General features: G+C 45.9%; 1 protein-coding gene across 5 annotated transcripts in view; it reads right to left on the reverse strand.

Moving 5' to 3' along the window:
• Nucleotides 1-468: 468 nt before the first annotated feature.
• Nucleotides 469-13,883, reverse strand: part of eya1 (EYA transcriptional coactivator and phosphatase 1) — a 39,597-nt gene continuing 26,182 nt past the window's right edge. For all 5 annotated transcript variants that reach the window (XM_069667381.1, XM_069667380.1, XM_069667379.1 and 2 more), the window contains 6 exons: nucleotides 6,243-6,301; nucleotides 5,992-6,152; nucleotides 5,675-5,789; nucleotides 5,260-5,381; nucleotides 4,462-4,562; nucleotides 469-2,479 (listed from right to left, as the gene is read on the reverse strand). In XM_069667381.1, coding sequence (XP_069523482.1) covers nucleotides 2,399-2,479; nucleotides 4,462-4,562; nucleotides 5,260-5,381; nucleotides 5,675-5,789; nucleotides 5,992-6,152; nucleotides 6,243-6,301 — 639 coding nt within the window. In that variant the 3' untranslated portion in view covers nucleotides 469-2,398. The remainder of the gene's footprint in view (nucleotides 2,480-4,461; nucleotides 4,563-5,259; nucleotides 5,382-5,674; nucleotides 5,790-5,991; nucleotides 6,153-6,242; nucleotides 6,302-13,883) is intronic.

The following is a 13,883-nucleotide window of genomic DNA, read 5'->3' on the forward strand; positions in this document are numbered from 1 at the left end:
ATATTTTAGCATTGGCTATGTGCAAAATCTAGCATCAGTTCCTCATTGGAATTAAGTGAAATATATCCACCTGAAAATGCACTTAGAATATTTTTTCAGATTAATAAGATGTGTTTAGCATGTGTGCATGTAATGTTTGCTCTAAAGTTGCATTAGCTCAAGATTCGGTTTGCTTCCTGGTTGGATTAGAGGCCTGTGACACCAGTGTTAGTCTCTGGACAATAGGGACGGATGTTAATGTTATTCTAGTACATTAACACAAAATAGAAAGTGCTAAAAATGTGGCTTTAAAAAAGTTTAAGCGCTAAAAAAAAATATGTTTAAAACAGCAAAATAAACAACAAAACATTGTCAGTGTTTAATTATATTTTCCACCTACTGTTCTGTCCACAATATTCTTAATATTTTATGCATAAAGCTGTAGTTTGAATTAAAAAAGAAATGAAAAGAACATGTAACAGTTCACAAATCAGTTTTATTAATTTAAACACAATCAAATAATAATGTCAAAAACATCTGTACACATATTTTGCAGACACAACAATCTTTTGCGTTTCACAATGAGGCCCGTGTAGTTTAAAGTATTTCCAGTTTGCATTTATGATTGCAACATAATAAAAAAAAAGCGTGCTGTATGAATCTATAAAACATTTCCCCTATTTACCTACCATTACCTTGATCTAGCAGCAATATGTAGATACCCCCGGAGCGCGGGGGAAGAAGTTGTATGAGTAGATGGAGGAGGGTGAGTGGGTGGGGGTAGGCAGGGATCCAAATTGAAATGTAAAGGCCAACAGTGATCATGTGCAAAGGAGGGAAACATTAGAAACGCGACGAGTCGGTTTCTGTTTAAGAAATTCACAGTCGATAGCACATGTCCTGTCTGTTCACGAACCCCTCGAAGCTAGTGGCTTTTCTCTCACTGTTCATTATGGTTTCCCTGTCCACAGATGTTGAAGCGGTATAAAAAAAGGGCTTCAGCTATTTCAAAGAGGGACACAGAAATAAAAACACTACATCATACAAAATTATGCTCGCTGTACAAGAGTTGTTATAGCGCTTGTATAAAAGATAATAAAACCTATTCAAGCCTGCTTTTAAATCTCTTATTTGTTGTGGCTCAGGAGGCCGCCATGATTGAGTTCCAAATTTACGGGGTCAGGGCTGCAAGCTGGTGAAATGTAAGGACGCAAGTTTTGAGCTACCTTTCTGAACAACTAAAAACACTAAACAACTCTTTCCCTTTAAAAGTCTAAGAGGGATTGCAGTTCAGGAGACCAGTTAATGCTGTGTGAAGATGAAGTTTCCTGTAAGGACGAGAAACATCACAGGATCAAATGAGAGCTCATTGACACTTGACATCCATGCTTTTGGTCTTGACAGTCATCACAAAATCCCATTATCTACATATTTGTTTACTGAACAAAACTCGAACACATCAACACTTTCAGGCGTCGCACAAGCCTTCTGCGCGACGGGATGCCTTTGAATTTTTTTTTTTTCTTCAATGAAAAAGCATTGCCACCTTTCAAGAGCACGTACCTAAATGAATATAGGAAGGAATAGTCCAGTGATTACAAACTTACACACACCAAAAAAAAGATTTCCTCTATACACGATTGTCTCAGCATGTAAATAAAGTTTTTTGTACTTTTCTTAAATTATTAGAAAACCCCTTTTTTCTTCCATAAACGTCTTCCTCTCGCTGTGGTTGTACTTTGTAAAAGGCACGAGTCTTTTTGTCAAGGTACCTTTCTCGGTGGCGCGGCGCCACTCACAAAGTCTTCATAAATAAGAAGCACAGGACTCACAGGCCGACAGTTAACAGAGGAGCAGTCGCTTTGTCGGTCTGTCACATGACGGAAGAGAGTCAATCGTAGGTAGACAGATAAGGAGGGAGCAAGAGGGACGGAGAAATGTCACCACCAGTAGTTGTGCTCCTGCGTTCTGTGGCGAGGCGAGGCCATCAGTAGCTCTGCTCCCCTCACAGGTGTGAACCCCGACAGAGTCCCGGCACAAACAGGGGGCGGTAAAACACTTTGACAGCTTCAGAAAGCGGCCGATTCACAGTAACCAGGGCAAGCAGCTGCAGCGCCGTAAATTCACCTCTCTCCTTCGCTTCCAGATTAAAAAAAAAACAAAAAAAAAAGAAAGTTTCAGGTTAAGACAAAGTGTGACCGTGTGTCAGCACATTAACCGCCCTCCTGTTCTCCTCCTCTTCTTTTCTTCCTGCAGAGTGGAAGACGGACGCCAGGCAGCACTGAGGAGGGTGTAGGCAAGGGGGGCTTTTTTCTGAGCTGCAGGGTCTGCGGCAAGCAGGGGACGGAGCTGGAGGGCAGGAGGTGAGAGGTTGCAGGGTGTGCTGAGGCGGAGCCGGGTGTACGGTGGTGGGGCAGTGCTACAAGTACTCCAGGTCCAGAGCGTGGTGGAGGGCCATGAGGTCTGAATGGCTGGAGATCCTCCAGAAGGGCATGTTGTGCTGGGGGGGGAATCAAACAGCGTATAATGTAAAATATTGTAAAAAAATATATATTTATCACACTTTAAAAGTTGAAATAAGTCAGCAATAATTGTTTTGTTAACTTTTGGCTTTTAACAAATTTACCTTTGAAGAAAAATGGCAGAAAAATCTCAGATTCCAGCTTTAAAATTTGCTGATTTGTTGCTTTAATCTGTTTTTTTTCATCGTTTTAAATGAAATATGTTCGAAATTTGAATTTTTTTTAATGACTGTGAGCCATTCTTAGCGCTTACAAGAGCTGCTGAGAAGACTTTATTGTTCACACTGTAGCTCATGAATTCAATGAATGACCAGGAAAAGCAATCATATGAATAACACACTCCCACTGCTCCTCCAGCTCCCCTGTGCACACATCAACGCGGCCAAATACTTCTAACTAATTTCTCTCCTGCATTAAAGAGCACTTTTATTCCAGCCGCTGTCTTCAACCTCCTCACAAACCAACTCCCCACAGTGTCTTTTGAATGAACCTCCCGCCTGCCGGAGTGCGTTTAGGACAGTGCGAATGAGCTGTTGTTCCCGAGCAGAGGACGGGGGCAGAAACCCGAGTCGCGGGGAATGAAAAGAGCCTGTCAGGTAGAGTCCTCAGCTCCTCGGTGTGTGGAGCCCATTACCCTCCCCTTATCAAAGGTACGGCCTCTCCCAGGCATATGTTCCGCTTTGGAGGGCCTGCACTGACCCTTAAAAAGCTCTTTGCTTTTTGTTTTGTAAATTGTCTTTGCTTTTAAGTTTAAAAGCTGGAGATGTTATCTGCGCCGCGTCTCCCAGGCGATGCTTATAACTGAAGGCAGAATTGTTTCAGGGATTTTTTCTGTCTTTAGATGAAGGAATGAGGCCTGAGAGGACTTTTAGACATTCAGCTTTTGTAGTCACGTCTGATGTGTGCCTCCTGACGGGTGAAATTGTTGTGTTATTTCACGTCCTCTCTGATGTTGACACAGAAACCTTTTACCGCATGGCGTGTCGTGGGACTCACACCACTCAGACGCGGGGGGGGGGGGGGGAGCTCCTTATCCTTCCATCAATGTCACACTCCGACAACTCAAGACTGAGTAAAAATATTTGCATCTTTTTCCACAATCATCCCCCAAGACCATATTCCCAGGGTGTGTTCGCTTTTCATAACACAGAGCTATTGCTTTACACTTTCATCCAGGGGAAAGGTTGCTACTTCTTCCTAACCGCCGCCTATCACTCTTCATCTGTCCTCACACCTCTACTCATTGTTTACTGAGAAACAGGTGAAAAAGGAGCCGGAGGGTTTTCAAAGGGAAACTCCACGTCTTCACGCTGACACTGCGGCTCACCGACTCTGAGAGTGAAATGTGCTCTCGGGCCGCTTATTAATTCGCTAATGAATATGTTTGCTGTGTGCGGTTTGCATGCGGCGTTGGGTTTACATCAAAACTTGGCAGAAATGCTGAATTCACAAATCAGGAAGCAAGAGCCAACAGGTAGGAAAAAAAGTTCATCTGAACACAGATGCCGCCATGTTTCCTGAAAGACAGTGTTCTTGTGCTAACAGGCTTGTGATTGCAGTAAATACTCTAATTCCATCAACAATGATTTAAGTGTCTTTATGCACGCTCTGTTTACGATGTGCCTCAAAGAGCCTGCCTAGCATTACACACGCAGCATTCACGCCGCTCAGGGCACCAAGCAGGGATATATAATTATGCCATCTCTCCCCTCCTCTGCTCTGTAAACCTGAGCCGGCGGAGGAAGAGCGCTGATTACACACCACGACTTTCTCTCTTGTGCTCGGACGCGCTATAAGAGGATAAAAGTAAAGTAGGAGTGCTGAGAGGCCGAGCTGGAGCGCTGATCCCTTTCTTTGGAGTTATGGCAGGTATGTTTTTGTGTTCTGTAAGCATTCATCGTGAACTCCTGACCTCAAACCTCCTCGTAGCTTTGTGTATTTCTCACCCAATGATTCTTACCTTTTTTGAGCCTTGCTCCTCTTCCACACCGTCTCCTACAACAATGTAAACAACTTTCCTCCCGAACCTTTGAATTACTCGCTCGAAGCAGCTCTCCTTCCCTGTGGAGGAGTCGACAGCAGGATGTTAGACACACAGACCCACACTAAACACCATCAAGTTGATTCAAAGGCACAGGGTGACAAGAGCCCCTTTAAAAAACAGCACACACGCACAAAATAGGGCAGAGTGTAAACACTTTGAGCTCGGCGGGGAGATGCGATAAGATCAGCCTGGCGATAAAGCCGATGTGAAAGGCATTAACTCTGCCCTCACGCTCCTCAAACACGAGACAAATGCACTTAAATCAGTTAAATCACTCTTGCACGCTGCAGGCTCGGGTTAGGAGGAACCCCCAGCTACACTCGGCTACGTCTCTGCACTGATGGGGCCTGAAAATGGTGCGGGAGTGAAGCGGGATGTTTATTTTGCATTTGAAACAGTGAAGAAGGGGAAGGACGGGAGGAAAAAGGGGGGAGATAGGAGGAGGAGGGGGGTGCTGTTGCTGAGGAATGACATAAATGTGCAGAAGTGGTTTCATATGCAGAGACTGAACAGGAGAGGCCTGAGGAGGCCCAGCTCCAGGAAAATAATCCCAGGCTGATTAGGCTTATAGGAGAACATCAACCCTCTCCGGTGACTGAATCTCCCACCCCATCCACGCCTCTGTCCTGTCACTGAAGTAGCATGTGTGTCCTAACTTTTAACACTCAGCAGGCTACAACAGTAAGCTCTCATGTCCCCAAAGTGAGTGCTTACCTATTTTGGTTGCACTATAAATATTCTCAATAGGAAAAACTATTCCCAGGCCGTAGAGCAGGACCTTAGCCAAGGCAGGGATGAGCTGCGTGGTGGTCACCAGGATGTTCACACAGTTTGACCTACAGTAGAGAGACAAAGGGAGAGAGCAGAGGGATGAATCTAAATCACTCTCAGGGAGGACAAAGGAAAACATACATGCTGCACTGAATAAATGGTTTAAACATGAAGGATTCAGATCTATTAGCTCACTTATCTCTCAAAGTCAGAGCACAAAGCTCACCCAAAAGACAAATTTCTGCATTGGTGTTTTCTTTAATAGCTTGGGAGCACAGAGTTGACTTATTTACACCACATGTGTGTTTTTAAAAGTGCGGTATGGGACTGGGTACAATTTTCCTCACTGGAGTCCTACCTTGAGTGGATTAATGTTAGTGCTTTCAGTGCCAGTGTTAACCAAGAGTCCGTCAAGGCTTCAATTTCTGCTCGCAATTGCAACCAGGCTTCCCTTTTGGCCGGGCCCAGCAGACCTGAAACGCAGGGAAACATTGTTTGGATTGGACCTGCGCTCCGAATACCACTGAAATTTTCAAACTTCACCCCGACCGAGCGGTGTGGCATGTGTGCTTTTAGAACACACACACGTGAACACGCGCGGACTCTCGCACAAACACCCACATAATGATGGCACAAGGCATTTCTACAGAGCGCCGCTGCTTGTTTGGGGATTACCTCCGACGTTATTTTTGTAGGTGGTGTAGATTTCTTTTACTCGTCTGTAGCGGAAGGCCAGTTTTCTCATCCAGTCCACGCCTCCTCGAACGCCTGTGGCCAGACATAGATTGGCACTGGTCGCCGCTGCGTGGAAGCCGTCAGCGCCGAAGTTATACGTACTGAGAAAGACGAAGAAAGACACTATTAGCACAGGCTAATAAAGCTAGCTAATAGCTTGTTTTGACTGTTCAATCTTAAAAGTGTTGTACCTCAGGTCCTGGCCGTTGTCATCTGAAGACACGTCGTCGATGTGTACCTGGTCGCACTCCTGAAACACACAAAACACACTCTTTAAGGGAGGTTTTCTTTCTTGGGAAAGGACACAATTCACACGCTCATTTTTCTACATATTTATTCAGGAATTTGCGCTTTGGCTGGACACTACGCTCCTAAGCCCCCTTCGCCTTGACTCTCTCTTTATATCCTTTCATTTCAGACCTCCATTTTTCTCCCCCTCACAACCTCATCATCAGTGGGAATGGACTGCTACCACTAGAGGGGTCCAAAGATATGCACACACACAGACATAACCAATTAAGTCTCAATCTAGCAACTTTAAACACTCCCCAGGTTTGCATTTGAACAGCTATGTCTGCGAGTACTGATATATATACATACAGTAGAAGGATGTATGTGGGCTCGCTGGATGTATAAAGAGCCTTGGCACTAATGGCCTGTGCATGTGTGTGTGTGTGTGTGTCTGTGTGCATCTCTAAACATATGTGCACGCTCCTCTTCCCCCTGTGGGGGTGCCGCGCTCCTCTTGGAAAGGTAGAGGGATTCTGCAGCTCCGCACTGATTCCACCAGTACACAGTAACACAATCCAGACTTTCTGGTAAATGTAACCTACTAGAAAAATTGAACCTGATGCTAACCGCCAATGAAATTATGACCTCTGATTGCTGCTGCGCCACACACCAACACAGCCCCGGGGCCAGGCAGCCGGCGAGAGAGCTCAGGAGAAGGCAGACTGAAAATCTGTTATTAGTTTTCCATTTATAGGAGAGCGCGAGTGCCTCCCCCCCCCTGTTCCTCCTCCCTCCCCTCTCTGCCCCCCTCAGCCAGCTTGAAACGTGAGGGAGTCCTGCGTTGGCATTCGGATCAACACACTGCACATTGGGCAGAGCGGAGAGACTAGCTGAGCTTATTTGTGCTAAAACTTGAGGCTGCTAGCATTTAGCATTAGCCTTAAGAAGCTAATGTGGCGTCAAACATTTAATTTGTTTCATTCCGCTCAAAAAATGCTTCTGAATTTCTCTGGAAAGCGGCACATTTTAAATCACTTATGTAAACGCTAAAAGAGGTTTTCCTCACCTGTTTAAAGTTAAGTGAGAAATAATAATTTCTTGTGGAAATTGAAACTTGCAGGAGAGAATTCCTCCGGCCTCAACTATGAAAATTCCCCCTGATTTTTTAAGCTTTTAATTAAGGTTCATCCGGCTGTTAAGACACCCAAACACAGAAAGCACTTTTAAGTCAATCTAAGTGATGCCAAATGCTGACGTTATTGCATTCCTCTCTAATGCTGGAGCAGGGTAAGGGTAAGGGCTTTGGACTGTAAACCTTTTTTATTTTACTGGTTCCCCTCTGAACAAATTTTTCATCTCCCTGGATTTGTGGGGAGAGGGAGGGGGGGAGAGAGCGACGTGCGGAGAAACTCAAACCAGCTGTTCTTTAACAGAATTAAAATCTTGACCCCCAACCCCTGCTCTAATGCAGCCATTCTCTCGCCAAGCCTCTCCCAGCAAGCCCCGAGATCCAAAGAGGAAAAGACTTTGACCCCATGACCCCGCTCCCCCCTCCTCTCCAGGGCTCCGGCACCCCGATAAGGGGGGAGAGGTGGAGATGGAGGAGAGGAGAGCGGCGGGTAAAGGCAAGAGGGGGGAGAGTGCAAAGTGACCTCACATGGAGTGAGCTATGAGCCCCGCGTTCCAGGATATGGACTGCCAATTGGAGCTTTTAGCTCTGTTTGCAGACACTCACCAGCAGATCTTTAATAGTTGAAGAAAGCGGCAATTTGTCCCAGTGTGAAGATCTGCTGCCAACAAGCGTGTGGATCATTTATGATCACAAATTACCCCAGAATTCAAGCTAAAAGTATTGCTGTGCTTAATTCCTTAAAAGAGCAATTCGCCCCTGGAAAAAGCCACTGTCAGTCAAAGCTGGTGTTCTCTGTAATCGATAGAAGCAATGATATTTGAAATTGGCGCCATAGGTGTGGAGAAAGTTGCCCATTCTACATTCCTACATCACCCAGCGTGCATTGCGCCCCTCTCTCTGAAAGGAATGGCCCAGCAAGAGACACTGGAGTAAAAAAATACTACTGTTTTCTCTGCAGGCAATGGCTCAGTGCGGTACAGAATCCAAAATACGATGAGAATATACCGGTCTAAAAAATCTTCAGGTCTGCAGTCTACATTTCAAACCTGATGATTTTGAACGAGATATCACATCGGAGGCGGGCGTCCTAGATTGAGGAAGTGTAGTTTAGCGAGCTCCCTGGCCTCCGCCAGATGATGCGTTTTACGTAGTCTGGCGGAGGTTTTCCAGGGCCTGTTGGAGAAGCGGATAGCGTCCTCCAAAGGCGCAGAGCCAAATGGCATTTTTTTCCTACCATAATGGCATTAGCTCCCCATAATAGCATGATAGGACTGAGGTTGAAAATCGGCGAACTGGCCCTTTAAGTAGTAGAGGCATGTCTGTTTGTTTAGGACAACAAAAACAGCGCCCTGGGTTAAGCACCTCACAAAGCCGTCTTGTAAAGAGCTTCCATTCTGGTGCAAGTGACTGGAATGCTTCTATTATGCAGTAATTACCTGCTGATCAATCAGACAACAGAAAAAAGCTGCTTCTACCACTTTCACTTTAACACGACCCTTAAGCTCCACTTGTTTTCTACATCATTGCCTAATCGTATGCGGCCTCCTGTTAATTCCTCCCCTGCAATTTGGTTCTTTCAGTCTTATAGCTGGCACGGTTCATCACACTGATCTGAGAGTGTTAATTATGGGCCTTTGTTAGGCGCCGGAGCCAAGACTCTAACATGACCTGAAACATATATATACACGTCTCAGAAATTAGACTGTAGTCATTAAAACTGCTGCCTGATTATGAAGGATTTTTCAGGACCTTTTTCCAAATCCTCAAAGTGTTTAAATCTAAAACAGCCAAGAAAAATACAGCATGTTTGGTCGCCTGTACACCTTCCATCACATTAATTCTGTTAGATATTATGACGCTTAATTAACAGCTGAACAGGCCTCCAGATAGAAGTTCGTCGTGTGTGTGTGCTGTGAATAAAAAGAGGGAGGGAGGTTGTTGGGGGAGACTCCAACAATTACGCTTCCCAGCTGGGGCCGGTATAAACCTCTGCTCTGGCTTCCTGGGAGGACTGGGGAATGGTAACGGAGGAGGTGGCTGTGGGTAATGTCGTACAGTAACCCTTACACATACTCATTAGGAGCCACTTCTGAAGGCCTCGTAAACACCACGGAGGGATGGACGGCGCAGGTTCGAGTCAGTTAAGTGCAGTTGTATAGCGGATAAGTAGAGGAAACTATGTGGGGCTGTGACAGACAGACTCATTGTTGGATGGATGGATTATGAAGTCGTACACGTAGATATAAATAAGAAGTATACAGGAGGAAATAAGAGCTAATAAAAGCTTTAATTCATAAGCACTAAAAGTCGCTGACTCTGAGAGCTTAAAGGGGAAAATAACATCCATCTTTTATCATGTTTGCACAACACAAACACGACAATGACAAGGCTTCAACATGGTGGCACATCAAGAGGCAGCCTGAGAATTTCTTAGAACCTTTTGAACATCTCTCTTTTCCATCCAATCCCCCCGTTCTCCCCTGACCAAGCAAACAAGTGGTCTCTCTAAAACTTACAATCACCGCTAACTCACACCAGATGTTCCTACTGTACTCAGGAGTGAAGACCCTCCACCAGAAGCCATCGCAATTACTCCTTGTGCAAACACTGTGTTGTTCTGTTAAATTCATCTGCAGCGTTTTTTTTGTCTTTTATCGGTACGGTCGGAACAATCGAAGACGGGGTGCTCCAGGACGCTCCGATGTCTCCATCATTCACTCTCTTCCTCTGCCTGTCTCTCCATCTGTCCGCCAGTCTGCTGAGAACTCTTCACCGTGCAGGAAGTTATCAGAGCCCTCTTTGTTCCCTTGGCGTCTGTCATTAAGCAATCAGCGATGACGGCCCGAGTCTTCCTGTAGCCCTGGAAAGAGCTCAGAGTGGTGACTGCAGCAGTCAGAGGCCGGGAGAAGAAAGACGGGCGAGTCGGAGATACATGTTGCAAAACACAGAAAGGATTAAACGTAGAGCTGTTTTTCACATATAGGAAGCGGTCATAATGTAGACAGTGACCTTTGTTGCTGCCCACTCGCTCTCAGGTGAGTTTTCAGGGTGGGGGTGGGTGGTCAAAACCGCCCCTGTGAGCGATAACAGCCGTCATCACAGCATTCCTTGTGACCCTACAGGCTAATGCCATGTGAAAAAGGCTCATCCATGGTTCGCAGGTTTTCAATACCGCCACTCCACCGGCAGTGGCTGTCATCCCCCCCGCGGTCTGTGACCCCCAGCAACTTCCTTCTCCGTTCCCACCACAGGCACCCCTGTCTGCGGGGGGAAGGAGGGAGGGTGGTAGAAAGGAGGAGGGGGGGGCTGTGATTACCTGGGGGTCAAACACAGGATGTGGGTAACAAAGGGAGAGTTCTTCGAACCCACTTCATTCCAATCCACAATCTGTGCTTGAACAGCCACGGAATTCAAACAGCAGCGCCAAACAAAGCACAGGTATAGAGACGTGCATGCTGGTGCTACAGAATTCACACGATCGGGAGACTCAGGGACGCAGAGGCAGACGGAATATTAACAAAGTAGTCTGTAAGAGTTGGAAGAGAAAGAGATATCCCACAGGTAGGCAGCTAAAAGTATAAATTAGTTATGTGATGGATGAGCTGCGTTTCACTTTTCCTATTTATAGTGTTGCAAGTCCAAACCACACCTCGACGAGGGCGACATTAAATGCAATATCAAATCTCAGTCATTTCAGCATTTTCCCTCCTCGACACAGAGAGGCGGTTTATTCTTGCCAAGCAGACTGTTGTTTGGACGAATCCGTGCACGTTTCTCGTTCGGAGCACGCTGTGCAGGTGCCGTCACTCCATCTTTAATTCAGGACTCTTAAAAACCGCCGTTTGTCACCAGACTAATGTTTTGTTTTCCACGCAAACCTCAACCCCTATTGGTGCGCGAATCGGCAGTGTGTAGCAGAGCGGGGGTTGAGATTGACAGGGTGGCTTTGAAAGCAGCACTTTCCCTCTGTAGTCTTTCCAAAACACATCAGTAGTCCCGCCTCGAGAGAAGTGATGGAGTTATGTCGAGGAGCACGACAGAAGTGCTGCACCAGTGGCCAGGCGCATGATGAAATGCTCACATCAGACCCAAAGAAGCCCATCTGACAAAATAAACTATGCATGAAAAAGTTTTTTTAGTTTGCTGTTGAGGAATTGTTTTTTAGAGCAATGCAGATCAGGGTCGTTCAGTTTTCTCTGTTGTGCCACCGATCAACAAATGACTGAATTTCCTGATTCAATGAAAATCACAGTAAGCGTTATGTTCCACTTTACTGGGAATAGAACCACAAAAAACACTATCAAGGAAAACACCATAAAGCTCCCAATCATATGTAATAGCGAGTACAGAATCTGACTCACTACAGTGGGAAATAAAAACCAACGGAACGGCTCCGCGGTAAGAGGCTCTGGAGGGCCGTTTCAGCCGCGAGGAAAAGGTAACCATGCGTTTCACAGCATCTCTCATTAACAGGCAGCCGCTGGGTGAGAGTGACAGAGGAGGTTTCAACCCTGTGATTGCAGGCTGGGAGCTATAAAAGGCCCTCAGCTCGCAGCGTCACCGGGTCGATCCACAGGTACGTGTGTGTGTGTGTGCGTACTTTCTGTATGTGTTAAAACTTTGCAGTAGAGTGCAAGTGCGCAGCGTGGAGGCATCAGTGCACTAATTTAAAATGTTCCCACCTTTAGAGACCTCTCCCCCCACCCTCTCTCTCTCTCCCTGTGAGTGGTTTGCCCCCGTGCCCTTTATCCTCCAGACAGGGAGGGTTGTTTTCTCACCCAGGCAAGGGGGGAGACGGCAGCCCCAGTATCCCGCTGTGAGGGGAGCACATGGGGCTCGGTCAGCGAGAGAGAGGCCCCCGGTTCCCACATAGCGTTTGGGCTCTCACCTACAGTAAACTCACACCCTGAGTCACAGCAGAGCTGTCAGTCTTTGCAGTGAGCTCAGCCTCAGTGGGCTTCATTACACACATCACTTTAGACCATCAATTAAGTCCACTTATAGCTCCATGACACGCGCTAGCTAGCAAAGAGTGAAGCTAATTTACTATATTTCAAAATAAGACGTCTCAGGAAGTTACTCATTACACTCTTACTTTGAAATGTAATTAAAATGAGCAAATTACTACATGAAAATAATGGATTCTTTATTCAGATATAGCATTGATTTTACTTTATCTCTGTAACTTCTATAGGGGTAATTAATACAGTGGGGATCCCATCAATAGGGATCATATTGCCCTGTATTACTTTTCCTCAGTGAGAGCATTTTCATGGATAAAAACGGATCGTTCTGTTCTTTTAAAGAGCCGAGCGGCAAGTGGTTTGTCCGGAAGATCGATGGAGAAATTTGCGTGTGTTGGTTGGCAGGGGAAGATTATTTTTTTGGGACTCATCTTCAATTCAACCTGACGGTGAATGAAGAAAGGAAGCGCTGATCCAGAAAAGAGTCAAATGAGAAAGAGAGAAAGAGAGAGAGAGGGAGAGAGAGAGAGACGTAAGGGTGAAACTGATCCCTGTTGACCCCTTCGGCATGCCCTCTTTCTTTTTATGACTTTCCTCTGCATCGTCACTCACCAGCTCTATCAACACGGCCCAGCCTCCTCCACTCACACACACACACTCTCTCACACACAAGGCTGGAGTGTTTGCTCTGGCTTCTGCAGGCCGAGCACAATATTATGCCTAATTGTGATGTTTGGAGGCCTGTAAATAAGGCCTTGTGCGTTGTTTAAAAGTGATTATTTTACACGATTTAACACAAGCAAAAAATAAATTGGGGCGGCACAAATAGTGCAAGTCCTTATTTAATGTTCCTGCTCAGAGGCTGGCAGGACAACAGTGTTAAGACCTAGATGGAGCGCTCACACACACACCGCTAAGGCAACTAACTCTGCACCTGTGTTTCTGCACAGCCTCTGGGGTCTCCCTTTATGGCTTAGACTAAATTAGATGGACCATATGCATTTCTGCACATGCTTAAATACATAACTGCTGCTGGCTGCGGTATTTATAGTCTGACTCTATTTAGCTCTATCGGAGATGAAGGACTGTAAATCAGCAGAGAGGAAACACAACTGGTTAGGCATTGCTGAGAACTGGCACTTAACACTTGCACCGGCCGAGCTCGTTTTAAGAGGAGAGATCAATACGCCTTCGAGAGAATGTCGCTCCTCCTCTGGTATGATTGTTAATGACACACACGGCAGCGTCCGCACACAGCTTTACATTAGTTGTTCTGAGAAGGCTCGCAGCCGACCACAGAGCGCTGTTAAAGTCATGCCGGGAAAAATAAAAAAAACGCAAAGCTTTAAAGTGTCAAAACAAAATCTAATAATTTTGTCGCTGAGATGTAGCAGAAGAAACGTACGCGTTTCATTTTTGAATAATTCCATAAGCGGGCCGAGCTGCCAATTCATCTGCGAGCTGTTCCATCACACATGAAAAGAAATCAAAACACGGGACAGATG

The sequence above is a fragment of the Semicossyphus pulcher genome, unplaced genomic scaffold (genome assembly GCF_022749685.1).
Source record: "Semicossyphus pulcher isolate SPU_LCO1_2020_fin unplaced genomic scaffold, fSemPul1.0.p SCAF_18, whole genome shotgun sequence".
NCBI lineage: Eukaryota > Metazoa > Chordata > Actinopteri > Labriformes > Labridae > Semicossyphus > Semicossyphus pulcher.